The sequence below is a fragment of the Sceloporus occidentalis genome, unplaced genomic scaffold (assembly GCF_023333645.1).
Source record: "Sceloporus occidentalis isolate IW3139 unplaced genomic scaffold, rSceOcc1.0.p SCAF_37, whole genome shotgun sequence".
NCBI classification, from domain to species: Eukaryota; Metazoa; Chordata; class Lepidosauria; order Squamata; family Phrynosomatidae; genus Sceloporus; species Sceloporus occidentalis.
Window position 1 is genome coordinate 6,332,821 of NW_028317017.1, and position 24,645 is coordinate 6,357,465.

Here is a 24,645-nt window from a genome sequence, read left to right on the forward strand (position 1 = left end):
AGAATTATTTATTGTTTTATATAGCGCCATCAGATTCCACAGCGCTGTACAAAGGGTAGACAGTACGTAACGATTAGTATATGACATAACAAGATGACATGCAGACACAGGTGAGGATGGCCCTGCTCAAACGAGCTTACAATCTAGAGAATCAATATATTTATGGGAAAATAAATGAGCCTTTCAAGTAAGTATCTAAATATTAGAGAGAGAGAATACGTTGTTGGCCTGTGCGATTGCCAAGCTATAGTAAATTTGTTGCCGCCTTTTAGTTATAGAGCACTGGCAAATTCCATAGTGTTTGCGTTGCATGGGCCATTTTGGGCACATATGTGGGGGGGTTTTATTACCCGAATATTACATGTATAATTTCAGTAGACCTCCACTCCTATGGTGTGGATCATGCAGGGGATCATTCGAGCTAAGCTGTAATAGTGTGTCTGATTCTGCAGGGGCCAAAGGAATGTGTGATTATTTGGGTGTGACATTGTATTGGAATGACTCTGCCCCGAAGTTGCATCGTTTTTTTTTTTTCACTGATACATGTGTCGGTTTTATTTATATATATATATAATATAATATGTTTCTCAGTATTATTGAAGTTCGTAATGTGATAATTCGAGCCTGCATCTTTTTTTTGACTGAGCCAAAAAACCACCTTTGTAATGACTTCACATTTGTAAATATGATACCTCCCACACCCAACTAGTTCAAATATGTTACATAAAAGCCTATGGAAGTGACCCCTAATCTTTATTGATTCTCAAGAAAATCGGATTGGCTTCTAAATATATCTACCTGCCCCAAAGCACAAAACGTCTGCAAAAGTGGAAGTCTTTCAGTGTATATGTACTCCAAGATCCATATACCTGGCACTGTCACAACAGTGAGATTGAAATGGTTTTATTCGATTGTGTTTATACCCATTGTACAGCGCTATGGAATAGGATATTGCTGTATAAAACAATAAATATTATATACAGAAAGGCATAAGCATCCAATTGGTGGAGTAATTGTTAAGGCAGCTGTTAAGCCTTTACCTCTTGTGCCTCCAGCCTTGTGCCTAGTCTGCCTAGTGGGAAGTCTGCCACTGCCTGTGAAGCACATGCCACAAAACTAAGTTTGCACCTAAATGTGTATGTGGACGATCGATTTCTACGTAGAGAGAAATGACACAAATCTAGCAACATGTTCGAGTGTGTTAAGTTTTTCCAGATTTAATTCATGTTTATCGTTACTGTCATTTTGGGGGTCCCTGATATAAGATCAGCTGCTTGAACGTGATATGGGATCTCCTTGCTGATACACTAGCAGTTCACAGCAGGGACTTTCTACAACCATTCAGAGCTGCTTCCCAGTGGTAAAGGAGCCCCCTAGGCACGAGGTACCATGTTAAACCAATACAAATGTTCTTTTTGTTTTGTTTTTTTATAACATCATTAGTTACAATTATCTGTATAAAGCAAAAAAAGAGTGATATAAGCAGTTAATTATACAAATTAATTTAGTGTCCTGCAACCTCAACACACTGAGCACAAACGTGCATAAACAATCACAAATAAAAGTGCAAACGTAACAAAATCACTTGGCCAAGGAACATGAATACATAAGACAGAAAAAAAATATACAGTGCAATATTGCAAACTAATTTAAATACAGCCAGTGACCAGACCCCCGTAAGATTATGTGTGTTTATGCTTAATAAGGGTTTTGGTTTTTTTTTGCCTTCTTTTGGATCAAGAATATGAAGCTTAGGTAGAAGGGTTGAACTTGATGGACTTAGGTCTTTTTTCAACCTTATGAACTATGTAACTGTTTACAATTATTGTCTACGTAAGATAAAGTTATTTCTTTAACCCCATAAACATACCTGGGAACTTATGCGCTCCGGCTACCTGGAGCCTTCCATTGCGGGACGTGGCCAGGACTGCCCACTGACGTTGATGTGAAACATCCCGATTTAAAGGGAAAATGGGCGGGGAGCGGGCGTGTCAAATCCCTGCTCCCGCGACCCAGAGGATTTGGGTCTTGTAAAATCCGTTCCCAGGTATGCCCGTAAACTGGCAACCATAAATAAGAAGCACCTGGAGCTAATAAGACGGGATACAGCTATAATTATGTTCTATCGATAGACCTTGTTAGAAGCAAACCGTAGACTTGCTCAAAAAGGTTGCCAACCAAATTATAGTACTCCTATACCATCAAAAGTGGTCCTAGGAAGGAAAAATCAGTGAACCAACAGTGTCATGGGTAGCCAAGGCTCATTGATGCACGTGGAGGGTGAAGACTGGCCATTGTGGTCAAATCCCGCAGATGAGCTGCTGTAGCTTAAATTGCTGAAAAAGTTAATGCTGGTTCTGATAGAAAGGTGTCAGAATACACCGTGCATTGCAGTTTGTTGCATGTGGAGCTACATGTATTTATTTGTATATAAAAATATATATAATTTCAGTTAATATGGCTCCCAAGGTGCACCAATGATTTATCCTGTTTAATTAAGGAAGAATGTTTTTTAATAGAGATGGCTGAGTGGCCCATTACGGCAGAGAGCACAGCTTCATTAATTTTTTTTATACCGATTTTATAATCGTACAGGCTTCAACAGGCAGTTTTTGTGAGTTTAGAATATTTTCATCTTCCTGTTTCCAAGAGCTAATGATTGAACCCAGACTGAAACGCAAAAATGGTATGATAGTATCGTTCTGGGCCGGAGAAGCAGGGAGGACATGTTGGCTTGTTGGGAATAGGGTGCATACAGCACTGAAAGTGTCATAGTTTAACCCTTTTGTAATTAAAATGTTTGGTTACTCAATGAAAGGCAATTCTGATTACAATGACTGAAACCTGTGCATTTTATTTGTAGGCACTTCAACCTTCGCATGAAAAGGGACACATCTCTATTTGCTCCTGATTTTAAACTGGAAGTTGGAGGAGAAGTAGTCGATCACGATACCTCTTATATATACACTGGAGATTTATTTGGTAAGTAGCATTTCAAAGCATTTTAATATACCTTTCTTGTAGATCCCTTTTAATATAACCGTTCGTGTAGCAGAGACACAGGACAATGACTTGGTATTCATTTTTTGTTCTGTTCTTTACCTGAACCCCCCTTTATACTTTTCACATGCATTTTCTTTTTCTTTTTTACGTATTATCACTCATTGTTTTGTGGTTTTCTATGGTTTCAAAGGAAAGCCCTCTTTGTCCTTAAAAAAAACAAAAAACAAAAAAAAACTGTCTAATGTGTGGGTACATCAAACCCGAAAAAGAGGAATCTTGATTAAACCAGCATATGGTAAAATGGCAAACATCTCGGGGCATTAAAGTATATAGCCTATAATTTGCTGTTTTGTTGCTCTGTCCTGACAATAGCTCCTGCCTGGGCCAAAACGCAAGTTAGCGTTTTTATGATAAATACATATTTGTCTGTTTTTGTTGCAGCAGCGTGCGCTAGTGTTTTCATGAAAAGCTGCTGCTGCTGCTCCCTTTCATTTAATTTGGAGCTGGTACTGAGCGTTATCTATTGCCAATAACTAAAGAATATGCCTGAGCATGCAGTAAATTGCGAAATGGACTCCAGGATACATTTAACATGAAATTATGACTCAAGTGCCCCTCCGCAAATCACTATTCCCCATTTCCCTCCTCTTTAGATTTTTTTTTTCTCTTCTATAGCTAGACACTGAAACATGGGAAAGATGGACTGCAAGCTACTATGCTTCTGCTTCTTCCACTCCCCAAACATCTAAATCTATTGCTTTGTAAACAGGACATAGTGTACACTTGGCAAATCAGGAACCTGATGTCTTCAGTGGTAGAAATACATTTTGACCTTTCTACTGTCCTGATTATATTCGGCTGGCTACTGCTTCTGTTTTGTATCTCTCAACTTAGATGTCTTGTACAATTTACATTTCAAATATTTTGACAATGTATTTTTGGATTTTATTGGATTTTCTTTCGGGGGTAGGGTGTTGGGGTTTTTTTTTTTTTTTTTTTTAGTCCTATCAACTAACTTCCTTTGTTGGTCCAGTGGTCTTGTTGTCTTCAGGAACCCACACTGTTGGGTGTGAATGTGATGAGTTTCACATCGGTTGTTAGTTTCTTGGCATCCTGGAAGGAGGGGAATCGATAATTCTTATTTATTTTGAACAAATAAGCCTAATGACTTGCTGCTCAATCTTCGCTTCTGTAGTGACAGAGTAATACGTTCTCTTGTCTCCAGCATTCCGAGCACCTGAGTACCGTTTCTTGATGCTGACATGGTTTGATAAGATAAATGTAATTTTATTTTTATATTAATGTAAAAAATGAGGCTCCTGGACAGTGTTTCTGTGTGAAAGATGTTATCCTGCCTATTGCGCTATTGTGCCCTTTTCACAATGAGATGACATTGGGTCTGTTGAAAGCAAGCAAAAAAACATTAATGTTCCTCCTCCCATAATATTTGTGTTTTGACCTGCTTACATGTTTTATATCGCATGTGTTTCTTTTCTTTATAGGTGAACAAGGGACAAAGAGTCATGGGTCTCTTTATGGTGGTAGATTTGAAGGAGTCATTGTCACCCCTCAAGGAAAATTTTACGTAGAGCCATCAGAGAGATACTTGAAGGACCAAGCTGTCCAATTTCATTCTGTCATTTATCATGAGGATGATATAAGTAAGTAAGCAAGCCATGTTGCATAGTCATAGAGTGATTAGCTTTGTATTAATCAACAAAAAGTCCCTGGAGATTGTATATGAATATAATAGAGATTATGTATGCATGTTGGGGTCATTGGTTAACCCTTAAGACTAAGGCATTTTTGCCCTCATAAGTGAAGCAGGCACTATTTATTTTACTATCACCGTTTTACCACCGTTAAACCATCGATGAGATTAAATTGCCTCTTTATCTATATATTATGCAGGGCCAGCTTTGGGTCTTTTGCAGGAAAAACTCACTGAGTTTGTCTATTCATAATGCATTGGAGGAGCCAGGAAGCTGGAATGTCTCACATCAACACATGCTTTATTACGTACTCCCCAATGTGGAATTGGGTAAAGGGATTCTGCTCTAAAATAAGTAAATGTTGAAAGCCTAAAACAACAAAGTTGTCAATTACATTAACGAACTCTAGATTGTAAGCTTGCGAGCAGGGCTCTCTCCACCAAATGTATCGGTTTGTCTTTGTCTGTCAATTCTTGTCTTGTCATATCCCTTGAATTTATGTATTGTATTAAGCGCTGCGTAAACTGTTGGCGCTATATAAATAAAGGATAATAATGTGATTTTCCGTAAATCCGCTTTACATTTCTTCCTGTGGTTGAAAAGCATAACGTGTGCAAGCGGTTACTGGATGGAGAATTGATAATTACGTTTCCATTCTCAGTGTTTTTATTTGACTTGAATTTGCTTTATGACCCGGAGGCTGGAAAGATGTTTGATAACCAAAGTTCAGCCAAAAGGTACCCTGCCTTTACATATTCCATATGATGGAATATGAATTGTGCTTTAGACTGTGCACTCTTAGATTGTTCATTTTTTACATTTCATTTAAAGTAGGCAAACTCCGCCACAGGTGGTAAATTGCTTTACATTCAGATTTGCTCACTAGGTTAGTTTTGTACTTTAAATCTTTGATCCAGACTTCAAATGCTTATGTACACTGAATGCATTTGTGGTCTTTTATATAAAAGATTCTAAAATAAATAAATAAAATACACATGTAGCCTTTATAGCCTAAAAACATTGTTGGTTTTAGTGTTTTTTTTTTTGTTGTTTTTTTTTTACAATTTTGAGGTTTTAAAGGAATTTTATCTCTGTAGAAGTCTGGCTTGGGTTTTTCGATCAGCTATAAACTCTGCATACTGATTAAAGGGTGATTTATTTATACATTTTCTGAAAAACCATACTAACCAGACCATCACTATTATTATTCGTTATTATAATGCAGTCTTTTCATGAAGATTGCTAGTAAGATTAATTAGTATCCTCTAAATTATCCAGTATATATGACTAGTATGCTAACCAGGGGCGAGTAAGGAAATTGACAAATTCAGATTTTTTATTTTACTGGCTGAAAAACTAAAGCGTGATTAAATATATAGTTAGTGCAGCTGAATTGAGAAGAATTTTTGAAATTGCATCTACTTGTCCTTTCAGAAGAATTCAGAGGTGCAGAGGAATTCATTTTTTTTTATTTTTTTTTGAGTGCTCTGGATGAGTTACATAGCTACATAGTTCTCTGGATGAGTTACAGGTGTTTATTCAACTGAAAATTCACTATATTCTAAAGGGTCCTTGCTTGGTATTTTTGCTGTCTTCAAAAATCAAGCTATTATTCCTTTTAGAGCATAAAGCAAAGAACTTCAGTTAAAAAACCCACCTTTGATGCGCATGATGGTTCTTATCAGGGATCAAATGTTTCTTTTCTAGCTGATTTGTTTCTATCTTTTATGTACACAATTCATTTAAGGTTTAGTTTATTTATAGGACCTCTTCATGGTACTTTACCATGCATTTCTACTAGGTGAGAAGTTAATAGGCTAGTTTGTCTAGTAATAGCCATAAAAATAGGCCCACATTAGGAACCGCATGAGTTAGAGGTTAAGCCTGGTATCAAGACAACTCTAATTCAAGCTTATCTGTAAGTGAGGGTATAAGCCTTAAAGAAGCTTGATATGAGATTTATGTGGTGTGATTATGTGTTGCCTCATATTCGAATCATATTCTTTAATTTTAGAGACCCTAGTGTTTGGGGATTATTACACATATAACACTATCCAGTTTACATATTTTACTATGCCTAGACTATCACTTCTTTAAGCAGATATAAAGGTACTTATAAACAGTCCCTGTGCCCACTTTAATTAGAAAAGCTCTGTATTGCGCTTCATGCGCTGGGTGTGTTTTAGAGGGCAGAGATGACGGATATCAAAAAAAATGATTTCTGAGTGGAAAATGTGTCATCAGTAGCTTTGCTGGGCCTGCTATGCTGATCAGTGATAACTTGGATATTCACTCTAAATAAGAGCTATAGAACCGAAAATGATGAGATGTATTTTTTACTTTAACAATGCAACTTCATTTTTTCATAGACATGACTAGGGGGGCTCTCTAGAATTTGCATATTAGCTTGTCCTCATTATTATTGAAATTTCTATTAACACCTCCTACGCCATGAACTCCAACTCTCCATATGTTAAGTTACCCACCAAAAAAACCCACAAATTCAAATTATATTTCACTTGTTTGGAACTTATGGATACAATTAGATCTCCGTAATAATGTAATATGTACAGAAGGTAATACAGTCTTACACATAACAGCTCAGACAGCTATGCCATGGTTAAGTGTTTACAAAGTAAACATTTGCTTTATTGAACTACTCTTGTAAACCATAGTTATCGTACTTCACTTCTCTCTTTAATTTTCTTCAACTTTTTAAAGGAACTCTTGAGCTGTAGAGCACTTTATCAGAGCTGAGTATTCCCTAGCTGAATAAAATTATGCTGTAGGTTTAAGTCTTGGTATGCAGTAAAGGTTATTCTGTGTGAAGACACTCGGATGTTTTGTTGTGCTCTGCCAGCATGTCAGAAACCTAACATTGATGTGGATGTAACAGATGTTACTGTTGTGCAGTAACCATAGCGGTCATTTTGCCACTGTAGATTAGGTATAAGGACCAATGTCTCTCATCATGTATTCTCTCAAAACATCAGACCCCATCCAAATGTAATATAAATACTAGTTCTACAGTGTGAATCGAAACATAGACGGCAGATAAGAACCTTTTGGTCCATCTAGTTTGCCCATTTCCTGAGGTAAAAACTTGATCTTGTCTTTGATTCTGGATAGTCTAATGCCATACATGATTAAATTACCTTACTGTATTATCCTTTACAACAGTGATGGCGAATGTTTTTGGGCCCGAGTGCCCAATTTTCTGCATCAAACCAAGTTGCAGAACTCAAAGTGCCAACACTGCATATTAAACATGGAGAGGAAGTTTTTTTCTCGGTACAAAATTACTATGCACAACAGTGTGCATCAATTTGACCATATATTTGTTTTTTAAGCATAAAAACATAGAATGTGTCAGCATTAAAAGAGGGTCTGTTAGTGAGAAAACATTAGCATTTGCACCGAAATGATATTGGAGTCACTCATTCACTCTAGCTATTCATGCACACATTAATTCATTCCTACACAATTCATTCACACTAATTCATTCATTCTCGGTTATTCACACAATTCACCCACACTTTAATTCATTCTTACAATTCATCCACACATTAATTATTCATTCTCGCTCTTTATTTAAAAAATGTTACTATCCCCCCCTTCTCACTATTCCCCTCCCCTCTTTGTAGTTCACTTACCCTGCAGTGGGAACACGAGGAATCTGCCTCGCTGCTGCACCGCAGTGCTTGCTGCGCCGCAGTGCTTGCTGCGCCGCAGTGCTTGCTGCTTCACTGCTGAGTCCTGGAATATGACGTCATTCCAGTGCTTAGCAGTTAAGCAGCAAGCACCGCTGGAATATATGACGTCATATTCCGGCGCTCAGCATGACATGCCGGCACAGGGACCAAGATAGAGGCCTTGCGCTCCCACCACTGCAGTCAGGGCAGCACAGAGGCAGGTGGCAGCAGGGAGCGGAGGAAACAGAAGGGTGCTTTTTCATGAGCGACCGCTTGGCTCCACGCGCTCTGATTCCACACACCCCAAGGCCTGCCTTGTCAGTCTGCAACCTGGCCGTGTGCCACAACTGAAGGCTTCAAGTGCCCATTGTGACACGTGTGGCATAGGTTCGCTATCTCTGCTTTACGACTTCTGATTGGAGTAGTTCCATTTAACTACCATATTGGTAAAGTTAAATGTCCTTATATTACATCTAAACCTGTGATCCTCTAGTTTTAAACTATGGCCTGTTCTAACATTTCTGTTCCTTTGAAGAAACAGTGTTTGTGTAGTTTTTTCTCCAGCTGTTACATTTTGTACCGAAAAGAATTCAAGCAAATTACAATAGTCAACATTGAAACCTCTCTTATTTAATATAGTAAATGGAGTACAGAGACAATTGCAAAGACAAATCATGAGCTGACATTCAAAGTGGCATTTTATACACTCGGGCGCATAAATGCATTCTTTGATATGAGTTTTCTTATTTACCATGCTGATGCTTATCACTGTGCTCCAGCAGGGGACTGAAGATCTGGTGTAAACAGTCAGGACAACAGATTTCCAATCATGCTAATTCATTGTAAACTCTTGTTAGGGCTTTTCTGCAGGAGTCCCATCATAATGATGGAAGGTTGCCGATTAAAGGCTCTGGGAGGCAAGATTAGACCAATTACTTGGCTTTTGCAGTGCCCAAATCACAGATGCTTCCTAAATACTCAACAGTTCTGCAATGTGCACACTGTGATGATTTACAAACAACCGTGTTAACAGAGCACTTAAAGTGACTATGGAAGAAAAGCAGAATGCTCAGTTAAGGCACAATTATACTCTTCTAAATAGTGCTAAGCCTTGTGTGTGTCTTTTGCGTTACTCAAATACACAACGTATGTCATATGTAAATTATGGGGGTTTTACCATAAACCTTGTGTAAACTTTACAGGGTATCTCGATAAATGAGTTTATTTCTTATTATACTTTCTGAAAGCTGCTGTAATGCAAAAGCTTGTGAATTTGTGTGCCGTTCCCACGGCGTTAATTGAAAAATCAGATATTGCAAGCTTTGAATTAAGAAATTAAATATGTAAGAAATGCAGCTGGAGCCACTATTATTTCCTGTAGTTTTTAGTATGTATTTGCATGTCAGATGAAGTGAGCGTAATTGTGTCATAAGTTTTATTTATTTTTTTTTTTATTTTTTTTTTTTTTTAAGTGTGCTTGACAGCTTGATACAAGAGCAGTACTATCACCACAATGTCAACAAACATGCTTCAAGCTTTGGCAAGCTCCCAATATGTTTGTGGCATGGTGAGCTGTCATGTAAATGCCTATATCCCGGGTATATGATGGGTTAACAAGGCACCATCAATGTATAGCAGAAATCTTCTTTTTTTTAGGCCATATCCTGCCATAAATATATTCTATAAAAAACCTGGCCAGATGCAATCATAAAATCAGTGAAACACAGAAAGCAATCAAGCATGAGCTACTTACCCATTTAATTATATCAATGATTTTTTTTTACCTATACGATGTGATCCTTAGCCTTGTGGATAAAGTACATTTGAGGAGGGAGGGATCTACCTTCCCTTATTTAAAAAAAAAATAATAATAATCCATGTGCCAACATAAGACAAACTCTCTAATAGTTTGTTAGTGTCTTCTTTTCCAAAGGACATATTCATGGTGTTAATAATACTTGTATTATTTGTATGGAAATCTGTCAATTTAAACAGTAAATTTTGGTATCTGTCCATTTTTTTTTTCTTTGTATAACGTACAAACTAATTTATTAAGGAAACTAGTGTGCAGTGAGCTTTGGCACAGAAAGGGTTGAACTTCAGAAACAAATCTGTTTCAAGGAGGATCAGTTGTTGCCATGACAGAATCATTAGGAGGGATAGCAGTCCAATTAAAGCTAATAATAATGTGATCTCCCAGGTCAACTGATCTGTCTTCACAGCTTGTGATGTTTCCAAGTAGTAGTAATGGGCTGATGACTCAGTCTTGGGTTCTGCTGTTTGCATAATGGAGCGCAGGGAGATAATAGGCACCTTCAGTCTTACATTCTTGCATTTAACTCAATGGGTGCCACACAAGAAGTCAACAGATGCATGTAAAGTTCTTGGCCTTACAGCACAGAGAGAAGCCACAGTGATGATGCATAAAGGGTGAGGTAAATAAATTAAGTATACATAAAGCGAGTTATTTAGAGACTTCACCTCCAGCTTCATAACTGCTCCCCAGACCAGTGTTCTAAAACAGTTTTTTTGTAGCCTGGAATTAATATTTAAACTTTTTTTTTATTGCATGGTACCTTTTACATGCCTTGATCCTTTCATTGGCCCACAGGAAACAGTAGAACATTGACCCCTCCAATGATTTCTGTGTGGTGGCCATGGCCTGGATGTATAACTGTGTAACCCGTGGTACTATTCGACCTGGGAGCGCACAATTCAGTTGTTTTGGTTTTTGCAAGCTTATCACATCATGCAGCATACGAATATTACAGGTCAGGAAGTTGGGGTGGCCAGCTATGGAAATGTCTCTGTTTATCTGCTTCATGTTCCGGTGTGTCTGATTTTGGTTTTCCTGTTCACATGCACTTTCCGCTAGTACGTGAAATTCAAATCCTTGATACTACCTCCCCGCTGTCTTTTTAAGCGATACTCTTGCTTTATTAGTGCCTACTAATGTAGTATCCCAATGAAAGCTCATGCTTTTTTTTTTTTTTTATAATGATCCAGACCTATGAAGGTCTTTGATAAGATTTATATTAATAATGAATGATACTGTCTGCTAATAAGATTTCTCCATTGTGTAGTTTTGTTCTTAAATTGCCGCTAGGATGGAATTTTTGTTCCAGGATTCTTGTAAATGTCACATGTTGGCAAACACAAAAATTTTACCCTGCATTGTGTGTTGATTCTACATACTACTGGCATGACTTTACATGTGCTGGTCAGTAACATGTAAAATGTGTGTGTCCTTCTCAACAGAAATCTGTAGCCAGACAATTATTTAAGAAAAATGTTGGTGCGCTAAGCTAGTCGCAGGCTCAAATAATACAAATGTATAATACGAGCCCTACCAAACAGTGTAAGCATGCTGCAAAAACAGTGTGTTGGCTGTACAATGTATACAAAAAAATGTCTGCGCTTCTCACCCTAATAAAGTTGGCAACAAATATATAAACATAATATAAATGACAATTATAAGACAATTATTTAAGCCTATGAGACACAACCTTAAAGGGGAAGTCCCATGGAAAAAAAGTTAAACTTGAGTGTAACATAAAATGCTATACACAGTAATGTGGGATAGCGTAAAAAAAAATCTGGTTTTAACTTATTTTGTCCCAAAACCCTGTTTATCTGCAGACCTGATGGCTTCCACTGTTGTTGGTCATGTTTTATATTTTGGTTGATGGTGTCTACTGAAACTCTGTTGAGCACTAAATTAGACTATTCCTCCATAGACTTTCATAACTCACTATGTGTACCTCCTAGTTTTTTTTTCTTCTGGAGGGACAGTCCTGTTTTGGCCATAAATCCCTAATGGTCCCTCTTTCTCTCCCCTGGCGTCCCTCTTTCTCTCCCCTGGCGTCCCTCTTTTCTAATGTTGCATAGGTGCTCAACGCAAACCTATATGTTAGTCTTCATACGGAAAGCACTTCATTTTCTTTAACTATCAACATGTGGTGGCATGCGTTATGTTTTTAGTTGGAATAGTATATGAATAGAAATATTCTTGCCCAGCTAATTGAGGTCATGTTGGAATATGAATATCTACTTTACGCTTCAGTCCCCAAGCAGTATATTTATGTGCCAGGTTTCCATCATGCTCTGCCTCCTGGGTCATTATTTGAAAAGCTAACAGATGCCGCTCAAGTTTGTAAACTACAAGTGATTTTAAATGATGTGATATATCTTAAAGCAGTGTTTTATTAAATCAACAGGGTGATACAAAAATTACCCTTGAACGTGTTTCAGTTTCTCTAAACTGCCAAGTGAAGCTGTGAACGGGCCTGCCTTGGAGTTTTGATGCTTCGCACAAACACCCCCCCACATGATTATTTCATTTTATATATATATATATATATATATATATATATATATATATATATATATATATATATATTAATTAATTAGACTTATGAATATAATGCGGTTGTGGAATATAATTTTAGTTGTTTGGCCAGTCACATACGGTGAGAATTCTACAGCAGATCCCCCCCCCCCGCTATTTGTCGTGTGGGAGATGTTCAGCCGAATATCTCCTACACCTTGTGGCCTGTTCAAATCCATTGAACTGGTTTTCCGTGTAGAGGAAACTGATCTATATATTTTTCCTCCCTTTCAACAAGTAACCTGCCGGCTGCATTGCTGCAACCATAGAGATGTGCTCTGTAACACTACATGTAATGTGCTTTACCAGATGGCCATGCTAAAATATTTGGCCCTTTTAAAAGTAATTTATGAAATCGCCCAGTCTCTCCGTGCCCTGCTACATTGTGCTGCTTGTTCAGTTTGATGGCAAATTAGCTTATTTACAAGGTTAGCATGAATTTGGCATGGGCGATTGCAGTCATGTTCAGTGATAAACCCTAACACTGTTGGAGAAGACTTTGTGTGCATTGTGAATACACATACATTTTGGTCTCCTTGATGCCTGGACATTAATGCCCACCCAACCAGGATTTATATAAATCATGCTGTACTTCTGTGATTTTTAGTGTTGCCTTCCACTATACCATATCCATAAGAAGACCCTGCTTAATGCACACAGTATGCATTTGAATAACAAAACCTCAAGACATTGATGTGTTTTTATTTGCAGTAATACAAAAACAAAAATATTTGTTCCCCAATTCTTGTCTCTTGGAACCTTAAACATTTACTGTCACTAGGACTATTTAATATTTACACTTGTGTGTTTAATGACTGCCTACATTGAGAACAATTACATAACTATTTATTTACTATCTCTTTACCGTCGGCTGGGAAATGTATGCAGTTTATACCAACATAGCCTTCCTATCATTCTGTCAAAACCCATAGACCGCATCACTAACCGCAATGTTCCCTCGAAGTAGTTATTCCAGTAGCATTAATGCGTAGTGTTGTGTTTGATATACAAAAGTGTCTGTAGAAAAGATTTGATCATCTTCTAATACCTGCGGTAAAATGTGAAACGGAAAAATATTCTGTTTAATGTTAAAATATCTGAAGTAGGAATTTGATGTTTAAAAGTCTGTATGTATCTCTTGTGCTGACTTTGTGTAGTTATAAAAGTATAAAATATAAATATTTTAATAGGCAATAGGTGTGTTAAAGGTGTTTTTAGACAAAACATTAATTGTACTCTCTAGCATTTCCTGTATACCATAGCAGGTCTGATATTATATTCTTTGCTCTAAAAGATGTAAAATGATACTTTTTGAATTTTGTTTTCCAAAAAATGAATCCTTACATCATACACTGAGTTTTTTTTTATTTGTTTTTTCTTTATCTCAGTACCTCCTTTTTATGTCTCAAACTTTTTGACAACCCTATGTGCATTTTTTTTAAAACGGCAAAAGAATAATTACATTCCTAAATTAATATAAAAAAGCAGTAGCCCGTTTTTGATCATTAGCTTCTGAAATTTGTGAAATTCTTGCGTAATATTTTAAAGTAAATACACTGTTCTCAATCTAAGCATCTTCTCGGTAAAACCCCTGCGCTCAGCTGTGGCTCTAACACACCCTAAACCAAAGAAGTCCTCTGACTATTGCTTTTAACACGTGTGTCTTCTACGTGTACATTTTTAATATGAAGTCAGAGGGGCTGTCTGGTTTGTCAGCTGGAACAGATAGAAATACTGTATTTCAGAATCTGTTTCTAGTGGGCCAGTGGATCTGGGGTGACTAAATAATTTCTGTCGCTCTCGAGATGCGTGTCGACACGTCAAAGCGACTTTCTGCTGGTTGTTTACTGAGCTCTGAATACTAGCAGTTTTGTGAAATATAGTTTTGTGCCCTTTAGTGAATTTGGCTTGCTCCCGTGCCGTTTCTCTCTGAAGAACGGCAGCCATAGTGATGAATGTAAGCCGACGCATACAAAAAAGTAAGGTGCCAGCAGTATAATTTAAGGCCCATGGTTAACTGAATTCTGGAATGGATCCTTGTTTTATCTCTGGTAGCCAGTTTTTGTCACGTAGCTCCATGTACACTAGATCTGAGTGGACACGGGTCACATGGTGGAGGTGTTGAGTTCCACAGCAATGTCCCTGTGTCCCATGCTGACATAACTTGCTTTATTATCTTTTCTCACCTGGAAGAGTCATTCTATTCTGTGTTTTTGTATGCTTCTGAAAGCAGATGGCAAATAGTGTCCAGGTGCTGTTGTAACACTTATGTCTATCACTCTGAATTTAGCCCTCTTCACAACCTCACTGTGTTCCATCTCTACTTCTTTCTCTGCTGTTCTAAATATAAATTCCAACTGCTGTAGCATGTTTACACCCTACTTTATATGCCATATGTATGAACATCAAAGATGGCGTATGATCCGTATGTAGGAATATATCAGAATAAGCAAATATACGTCCGTAGTTTCCCCCCATTGCTACTTTCCGTTTAAAAGGCTTTTTTCTTTCCTTTTTTTGTTGTGTTCAGCAATGCAAGAGACATTTGTTATACGTGCAGCTTTCCTGCGGCTGCTGTTTTGATATTCACACTGTGCTATGGCTTCGTCTCCATCAACGTGTTGGGTGTTTTTTTGCAATCTGCTGTTACCTCTGCTATACAGCATCCTATCACCTCGCTGATTACTGCATTCTTGGCTGTATTGGATTTTTTTGTTCTGTTATTTCCCCCCTCTGGTTACTCCCAAGGAGTGCTAAATTGAGAATCCCACAATGCTGGACACATTTCATCAACTTTGCCATTCTGTGAAATTTTGATGTGCGAGTACAAACAATCATATTCTTGAAACCAATACCACAACCGTTTTCTTTTAGACCTTCCAATGGTGTGCTTACTAAAGCCGTTTCTAGCATTTAAACCTGTAAACCTTGTATGAATAAATAGAAAATTACAGTATAGATAACAATAGTTAATAAAATCTGAGTGTGCGGGGGGGGCATTTGTCTAATGCATTGGCTCAGCTAAATAGGAATATTGCATTTTTATGTTGCAGTTTTATATATGTATATATATATATAAATTGTGCAGTAACCTCTGGCTTGTATAGAACACCTATTAAATAAATATATAAAGGATGTGATGGCTGCACATGGAAGCTCTGCAAAGGTTTTTTTGGTTTGTTTTTTGCTTTGACATACATTTAACAGTCTTGAGTGTCTTGTCTTTCAGAGTATCCTCATAAATATGGACCCCAAGGAGGCTGTGCAGACCATTCAGTGTTTGAAAGGATGAAGAAGTATCAGATGTCTGCTCAAAGTGAGCCAGAACAGGTAAGGCTTGTTGGTATTTTCTTCTGTACAGTCCATTGTAAAAGTTTAATTGGACAATGACCTTTATCCCAGGCCACTTATCTAACAAGGTGGCTATTGTGCCCTACTTTATTAACTTTTTTTTTGCCAGCCAAATGCGTGAGTAGTAATTTTTCAGAAGTTGGCTTAGTCTGCCCATTTTCTGCAATCTATCCTTGCCTTATGTTAGGATAGACTTATGCCTATCCCCTGCCCAATGTTTAAATTCTTTTAGTGGATTAACTGCCTTGCTTGCCTGAAATGTATCCCACCATTTGGTGAATAATTTTAGACTACCCTAGGTACAGACCTACCATTTTCTTCCTAAAATATATCTCCGTTGTGTATTTTTAGCAATTTTTTGGTCTTACTGCAGTACAGATTGTCTTTATAACGTAACAGATATACCCTTTTTTGCGGTGCGTACCGGATACTTTCCTTTCAATTCCTTCTTTTGTTTTACTACTTTAGACGCATTTACATGAACATGAGGACAGTCAACCAGTTATTCTAAGGAAAAAGCGAGCTGCTCAGGCAGAGAAGAATACCTGCCAGCTTTATATCCAGACTGATCACCTCTTCTATAGACGATACGGAGAAACAAGAGAGGCTGTTATAGCCCAGGTAACACCAGTGACTCTTTCAAATGTTCCCTATTTACTGCAATAGAAAAGACTGTATACAAAACCAGTTCCATGTAATAGCGACCAATTTGTTGGTTCCATGGTATAAGGACTACTTTTAAAAATACCAGAATGTTTTTATTAAATAATCCCCAATATCCTAGAATAAAACATCAAGAGCGAGCACGACCTCAAACTTTTTTCAGTGCGAGCACAATAATTTTGAAAACTCATTTTGAATTACTTAGTTTTATATGTGGTGCCACCATATTCCATGGCTTTGTACAATGAGTAAACAGGACATAGCAAGTGATGTAAAACATAACAATTTGACTATGGGCCTTGAATCTGATACTAGTAGTAAAAAAAAACCAAAAAACCATAAATCAATAAATAAATATATAGGCCCCAAACCGCTACACTTTACAGCTCTGTGCAGTGAATGAACCTGTGTGTTCTCTGCTCTTTTAAATGGCTGGTTGTTATTGATTGATTCAGGCAGCCTTTGTGATGGTGGATGAGAATGGAGAGAAATTTAGAACAGGAAATAGATTAGACAATTGCCCCTCTGAGACACAAATCTCTGCTTCCATGTGGTGAACTTTTAAATATTTGCAAAACAATTATAGTGATTACCAAATAAAAATCCCAAGCTATAGCTGTTTTTAATAAATGGACTTGGTTATGCTGGAAGCATTGATAATGACAGTTCCCGTTGTAATCTGGGCCAGTCTCTGCTTGCCATATGTCTCCTGTCGAAACTCCAAAACATTTGGAAGTGAGGACCATGCTTTAATATCTATGACCCGCGGTATTTCTAAGCACATTATCATCTAGCGGCAGCCCGTACCTCAGGGGAGATCATTACTGTGTAATGGACTATATTCTCAGCCCTGTGTCTTGTTTTTCTAATGTAATTTCTACTGAAAAGTGTGAATTTTCATTCTGTTCTCTTTACCATACTGTTCTATTTTTTTCCCAATGTGCTCATGTCGGAGCATAATTTTAGCATGACTTCTTGCTAGAAATAGGACAGCCACACAAAGGGAATGTAGAAATGGGTTTTAAAGCAGTATCTTGAACATTTAAGATTGCAAATCCTGTGGGTAGAAGTCTTTATTATACTACATTATGCTTTATCATACCAATTTAAGCTGAATTGAAAGTGGCAGCCATAAAATGGGCGGATGTAACATATTATGTCTTGTGTAAGGAGCCACTTGGACACGCTTGGAGCTTCATGGAGCCTTCTTTTTCAGCACTTACTACGCTGCATTTGAGGAATAGCTAGGATGTGACCAGCTAAATTGTGAACAAATAGCCCGATAGAAGCCGCAGTTGCCAGGAGTGCGTTAAACATACAAAAAGCATTCCAAGGAATTGGCCTCAGTAGGATTTTGGTTCCCTTCTTAAATGAGAATATCTTGTGACACGCAGCAAAATCTGTTTGCCTTTACTCATTCATATTTCTAAAGAATTTTAGTTTTTGTAACCAGTTCCTACCCTTTCTGATCTGACAGAGGGTTAGAACAATCCCATAGAGACAGAAGCAGTTGGCCTATATCTCTTTAGCAATAGACATTGTAGAATTGTAGTAACCAGTGAGTGATCCCGGGGTTCAAAATCAGACCTTGGCCTGCACATGAAGAAGATCCCCCCTTTTTGGGGTTCAGGAGTGTTTATTAGCTTTGAAAATGAGTGTTTCTGGTTGTCTAAGCCAACTATAGTTAAGTCAAGATTGTCCTCTTGAAGTCTGAGTTTCTGACTGTTCCTGGATTCTAAGTGCCTTAAAAAAAAAAAAAATTACAATGACCAACTTAATGTCAAACTAATAACTGTTGTCTCTATTAACAAGCAGTGATCATCATTTTAAATACTCCTTTCTAAAATCAATTTTTTTACGCACTCTTTAACAAAGTACCAGTAGTAATAGACATGACATATTCACCTCTGCCAATATGCATACCCACTGAAAGGCAACACAGATGATCTTATCTAGGACTGATGCCGCAATATTCATTCACATTAACAGAATAATGTGTGTAAAATTTGATTTTATAAACAATAGAAATTAATGGCATCTTGAACCATAATGGCTTTTCCTTCCTTGTAACAGATCTCCAGCCATGTAAAAGCAATCGACACAATTTATCAATCGACAGATTTCATGGGGATACGCAACATCAGCTTCATGGTGAAACGCATTCGGGTAAGTTTAAATTAAATAAATAAACCTCTTTAATTCCAAGTGTAAGATCAATTGATAAGTAACCTGAATATTATGTATTAAGGCCCTAAAGTCATCTAGCTAAAATGGCAATATTGAGACTGCCCAATCTTCCTTTGGAACCATGTAGATACTCACTTTAAAGCACAATAAAAAAATAAAAAAATCCACATGTATTCCTCAATTATCTACACTTTTTGCCATAAAAGAAAATGTAACACTCAAATTGATTTGTGTATTCGTAAGATTTATATCGTTCCTTGCTTTTCTCAGGGGTTCTCTGCATCATGGCTTCTATCAGGGCAGCAACATGCAGTTTTTTGTTTTATAGTGTTCATTTTGAACATTGCTAGTACATTAAGTGCATACAGTATATGCCCATGTGTACCCTTCAGCTTGTAGTCTGAGCAGCCGGTATTAAACACATGACACATTCCTATTTAGCTTAATGGAGGAGCATTTATTGGATACAATTAAATGTGCACTGTTAAATGTAAAAATTGAAGTTTAACAGGAAGTCATCCCAGTTTAAAGATCTGGAAAAGAATGATTCCCCGGTGTGTGCTTAACATGAGCACATGAGAAAAAGTGGGTTGTTGATGTTTAACAAAATATTGGTAACTACCTTGCTACCAGTTATATAATAGACCACGTGAGTGCTGCCTGTGCATAGCAAATCACCAAGAGAATCCATATTGTACGGGGTAAAATGGAAATGTGTTGCGTTGTTCAACGCTTTAGTTTTGTAGTATAGATGGTTTCATTCTAAATAGAAAGATGACACCTGCAGCAGGCGTGTGGGTGACTGGCCAAGAATCCATGTATACTTGTGAAACAGATATGTTTAGAAGTCCTATAAATATATGTGTGACATGAGCAAAAACATGGTCCATAGAATTTTGCACCATATGGTGGGAGTAATTCCCATGCTGGCTGCATTACCATGGATTATATGATTAGCAAACAGAAGAGGAAATTTATCTTGTGATTTGTTTAGCTTTTTTTCTGAGAGATGTGTCCTTAAGGTTCACTACTTTGATTAATAAACTGTGCACTGCAAGCAAAAGTTACCTATCCTGGCCATAAAGTAAACTAGAATTTTGTTTTAGATCAACACAACAGCTGATGAAAGAGATCCTTCAAATCCCTTCCGGTTTCCCAACATCGGAGTTGAAAAGTTCCTGGAACTGAACTCTGAGCAGAATCATGATGATTATTGCTTGGCGTATGTCTTTACAGACAGAGATTTTGATGATGGTGTCCTTGGGCTGGCATGGGTTGGTGCACCTTCTGGTGAGTGAATGGAGCTTTATGATGTTGCTATAGTATGCTTACGGGTTTTGTCTTTCTTGCATTATTATGTGGTTAATGTGGTGTTATGTTTAGAATGAGTAATACTTGACAGCATTATTGACATCTTAAAAAACATTTCAAACAATCGATAATATTAAACAGTGCCCAGATAAGTCCCTATGATCTTTTTCTATTTAAAATGGCTAATGTACTTGTATATGTATCTCTCTTAACTGCAAAAAGGCATCCGGTGGCCACACTGAACTCTACAGTGCCTCCTCGGACTTTACATAGTTGTACTCATGACATCAGGGGTTATGCTTTACCTCTGCTCTTTAGATGTTTTTACAGCAGAGGTAAATGAAACCAGTGTTTTATGTATTAGTCGACCCTTCTATTTTCTGTCTACAAACTTTATACAGTGATAGAGAAGAGTCCAATGCAACCGATAATGTGAGGAGTCATGCAGAAAGATCTTCTATATAAGCCGAGTGAATTATTGTGTTTTAGTACCCATTCTGAATTATGCTTTTACTATATTTTAAAATAAAATTCATGAATTAAATGGAGACTCTCACCATTTTTCTCCCTGTATGTGGCATATTTGTATTGTCAGTAGGGTACCGAACAGTTTTGTGCGTCTAGATTTGTAGGCAATTTGACACGTTAGCTAATTTGTATGAATGTCCGAAAACAAGGAAGGGACCCCAACGAAACAAACACAAACTAATCAAAGACAATTTTGTTTCCAAATCAAAAGTTTAGAAAAGTTTAGGCAGAATATGCTCTTCAGCTTCTGTACAATAAAACGATACTAATTTGAGCTGATGACAGAATCTCTGTACTTGAAGCCTGGGTATTGTCACCAATACAAAAGCGTTTTGCTGTTTTCACAAAAATACATGGCTTGCATAAGTATGTTACACCATTTACGGAATAAATATTTACATAGTTTGCCATGTTCCGATCTATAAGCTTTGCAAAAACTAGCTTTTCTAATAGTACTAGGATTGATCAGTATTAATCCATGTATTCAAGCATTACTAACGAAGACGGTGTTAATGACTGTAAACTGCTAATAACCTTTATAAACAATCATAGTCATTTAATACAATTAAAGAAGGAAGCCATTTCTTTTTTTCTGCTTTAGCACTTCCGGAGCAAAGAGGCACTATGCTCTCAACAAATCTAGCTGTGTGGATAAAGGAAAATGGCCCCCTGCTTGTGTGATACTATTATTATTCTCCATGTTTAAATACATTTGGACATATTCTACACCAGTCTTACACAAGATAAAACTCTTAATTATTTCCCAAATAAATCCAACAAAAATTGTTTGCTACTTACTGCATTACTTTTAAAGCTAATTGCTTGAGTGCACCAACACTGGACCTTGTAGTCAGATGTCTTTCTGGATGTTGCGTTTTGCAACATTGGTTTGCGGAATACACTTTCACTTCATGCAGTGAAGAATATACCCTTATACAATTTTTTGTGGTGCACCTAGTCTGATTTGTTGACAAATGTATGCAGGTTACTATAGGGTACATCTCTGACTTGTTTAATTTTGAAATATTTTTTTCGTCACACTTACAACACATCATGGTTGGCACCTGGCAGCCTCCATTCGTCACAACAGACATTCTTTGCGAAAGAAGCGTGAATAATACTCTTCTCCCTTTTCGTCACAGTTTTCTGGATATGTTGTGTGTGTACAGTACTCTGCAAAAGAAGAATTCAGGGTGGCCACACCAAATATTGATTTGATTTAGATTTGTATTCTGTTTACTCGTTTTGCTTTTGTTTAACGAGGAAAAACGCCTAGTATTTTCAGATCTGTGATGCACAAATTAAACTTGGCTTTATTTTTTATATTTCTATACTCTTACTAGTAGTGGGTAAGCTTATTTGATTTGAAGAAAAAAAAAAAGTTTGTTTTTTTTGTGCCTCCTTTTTTTTTTCTCAATGGTATTGTACCCTTTTCAGGTAGCTCTGGTGGTATATGTGAAAAAAGCAAGCTGTATTCTGATGGCAAAAAGAAGTCCCTAAACACAGGAATTATCACTGTTCAGAACTATGGTTCACATGTCCCTCCCAAGGTTTCACATATCACTTTTGCACACGAAGTTGGACATAACTTTGGTTCTCCGGTAAGTTTTGCGGTCCTCTAAGCGTTTTTGTGCCGCTTGTGTATACAGAGACGTAGACATGTCTTGTAGCTGAAGCTCCACGATGAGATGTCGTTATAGGGACGAATACGAAAGGGCGTTTTGATTTGCTCAAACTTCACAATCTCGGTTGAGATAGGCTTTTCATTGGATGCTTTAATATTCCTATATCACAGAATGCCTAATACTGTGGAAAGTGTTAAGAAAAGATCCAGAAAGAAGTGAGAACACTGTTCAGGGACGCTGATGGCAAGAGATGGACCGTTTTGCTGTCTTTCCGTTTGGCAAATATACCCACACACTGTTTGGCTCACATGGAAGCCTCCTGAGCAAAAGCCTACTGTTACCCCCTCCTTTTTGTAATCTGTTTAAACTTAGTTCTAGTAGCTTTATTTCTTATACTTATGGGGTCCTGGAACCATATGGCATGCAGTGCCTTCCACAATGATGGAGTGTCCTTCTGGCTTATGGATGATTTTAGCCCAGCTTTATCCCTCTAGTCTCACTTTAGTCATGTGACACAAAACATGGCAGCAGCTTTGTAACCTAGCTCATTTTGTGTTTACCTTTGTTGTGAGTGTGTGTACTTGTCGTCTTTTGTACAGATGTCATGACTTAACTATTGAATGCAATGCCTATAGTTATAATTAGTTGGATTCTATCGTTTAGCTGGAACATTCTTTTTGACGTGATGGTGTATCGCAACTAAAAATCTAAAACAAACAGCACACGCTTGTTACTCCTAATAGAGAAACAATCCGTTTTTACCGAATCCAAACATTTAAAATACTTAACACATTTCTATTTTATTTATATTTAAAACTTTCATCCATGTTGTTTTTTATTTACATTTTTCAGCATGATTCTGGCTCTGAATGTACACCGGGAGAGTCCAAGAATATTGGGTTTAAGGAGAATGGCAATTATATCATGTATGCCAGAGCAACATCTGGAGACAAACTTAACAACAACAAATTCTCCATCTGCAGTGTTCGCAACATCAGCCAAGTCTTGGAGAAGAAGCGCAATTTGTGTTTCGTGGGTATGTCCTCAGTGAAGATCTAAATACGTTTTGTGCCAAATTGCCACCAACGTGATTTTGTGCTGTTGAAGTAATTTCCTTAAAAGCTTGTCATGAAGTCTGTAGAAATCCTAAAACTTGAGATAAATATCTGAAATCCAATATATAGTGCAAAAAGATGAGTAAACTATTTCTTGGTTTTTGTATGTATGTATATATAGTTACTGAACCTTTCTTTGACAAGTATTTGAATCAATAGTCAATGTATGAACGAATCATTAGAACTGTGTTCCAGATTTCTGAAGGACCTTGTATGTGTTTCAGAGTCTGGCCAGCCCATCTGTGGTAATGGACTGGTAGAACAAGGAGAGGAGTGTGATTGTGGCTACAGTGACCAGTGTAAGGATATATGTTGTTATGATGCAAACCAGTCAGAAGATAAGAAGTGCAAGTTAAAGCCTGGAAAACGCTGCAGGTATGTCCTACTCTGTTCATCGGAATTCCCAAACCTTGAATGAATCGGCTCTAGTTGCGGACTGGTATTGAGATGTCAGTTTGATAAAATGCTTTAGTTTGCATAGACCGATAGAAACTGTAAATTGTGGTGTTTGACACCAGTTATGGTGCATTTGAATGTGATGTATGAGTCTTTTTTTTTTTTTTTTTTTTTTGATATTTTCCTTTTCTCTATATATCATTTTTGATATATTCAGAGAAATTTTCTTTCTGATTTGTTGTTAAAGTGAAAATAAAGTTTTAGAAAAAAACATCCGGCTTTTAACTTTGTGCCGTTTGTATACTCTTTTTGGATGGATCCTCACTTGGCTCCTTAAATTTTCTGTCAAGCTCCTATCCTTTACATATATTTGTCGAGGCCTGATGGAAAATACAGGGGGCGGGGGGGGCAAAAGTAGGTGTGCGGTATTGATCAGATCATGGCATTTGGCTGGCACAAATTTTCAGGGTAGCAGGGGGCACTGTTTTGTGGGTCTACTTACAGCAAAAAAGACAGATGATTAAAGTTTCTAAAACTTTACATTCCTATTTGTGTTCCATTTAAATTGATGAACTATGTAGAACCACTGTGTGCATTGGAGAAGACGGTTATCATGTAAACGTGTATACGGCATGCTAGCGTTTTCTTTAAATCTGAGCTTAAATTCTTTACGGC

The 24,645-nt window shown here is 37.3% G+C and overlaps 1 protein-coding gene across 1 annotated transcript in view; it reads left to right on the top strand.

Annotated features, from left to right (window-relative positions):
* The window catches only part of LOC149297776 (disintegrin and metalloproteinase domain-containing protein 10-like), a 46,315-nt gene that overhangs the window by 16,117 nt on the left and 5,553 nt on the right, over positions 1-24,645 (top strand). Inside the window, exons 3-11 of the mRNA XM_089488218.1 lie at positions 2,864-2,982; positions 4,506-4,664; positions 16,024-16,124; positions 16,614-16,766; positions 18,882-18,974; positions 20,102-20,285; positions 22,272-22,435; positions 23,312-23,495; positions 23,799-23,949. Coding sequence (XP_089344344.1) covers positions 2,864-2,982; positions 4,506-4,664; positions 16,024-16,124; positions 16,614-16,766; positions 18,882-18,974; positions 20,102-20,285; positions 22,272-22,435; positions 23,312-23,495; positions 23,799-23,949 — 1,308 coding nt within the window. The remainder of the gene's footprint in view (positions 1-2,863; positions 2,983-4,505; positions 4,665-16,023; positions 16,125-16,613; positions 16,767-18,881; positions 18,975-20,101; positions 20,286-22,271; positions 22,436-23,311; positions 23,496-23,798; positions 23,950-24,645) is intronic.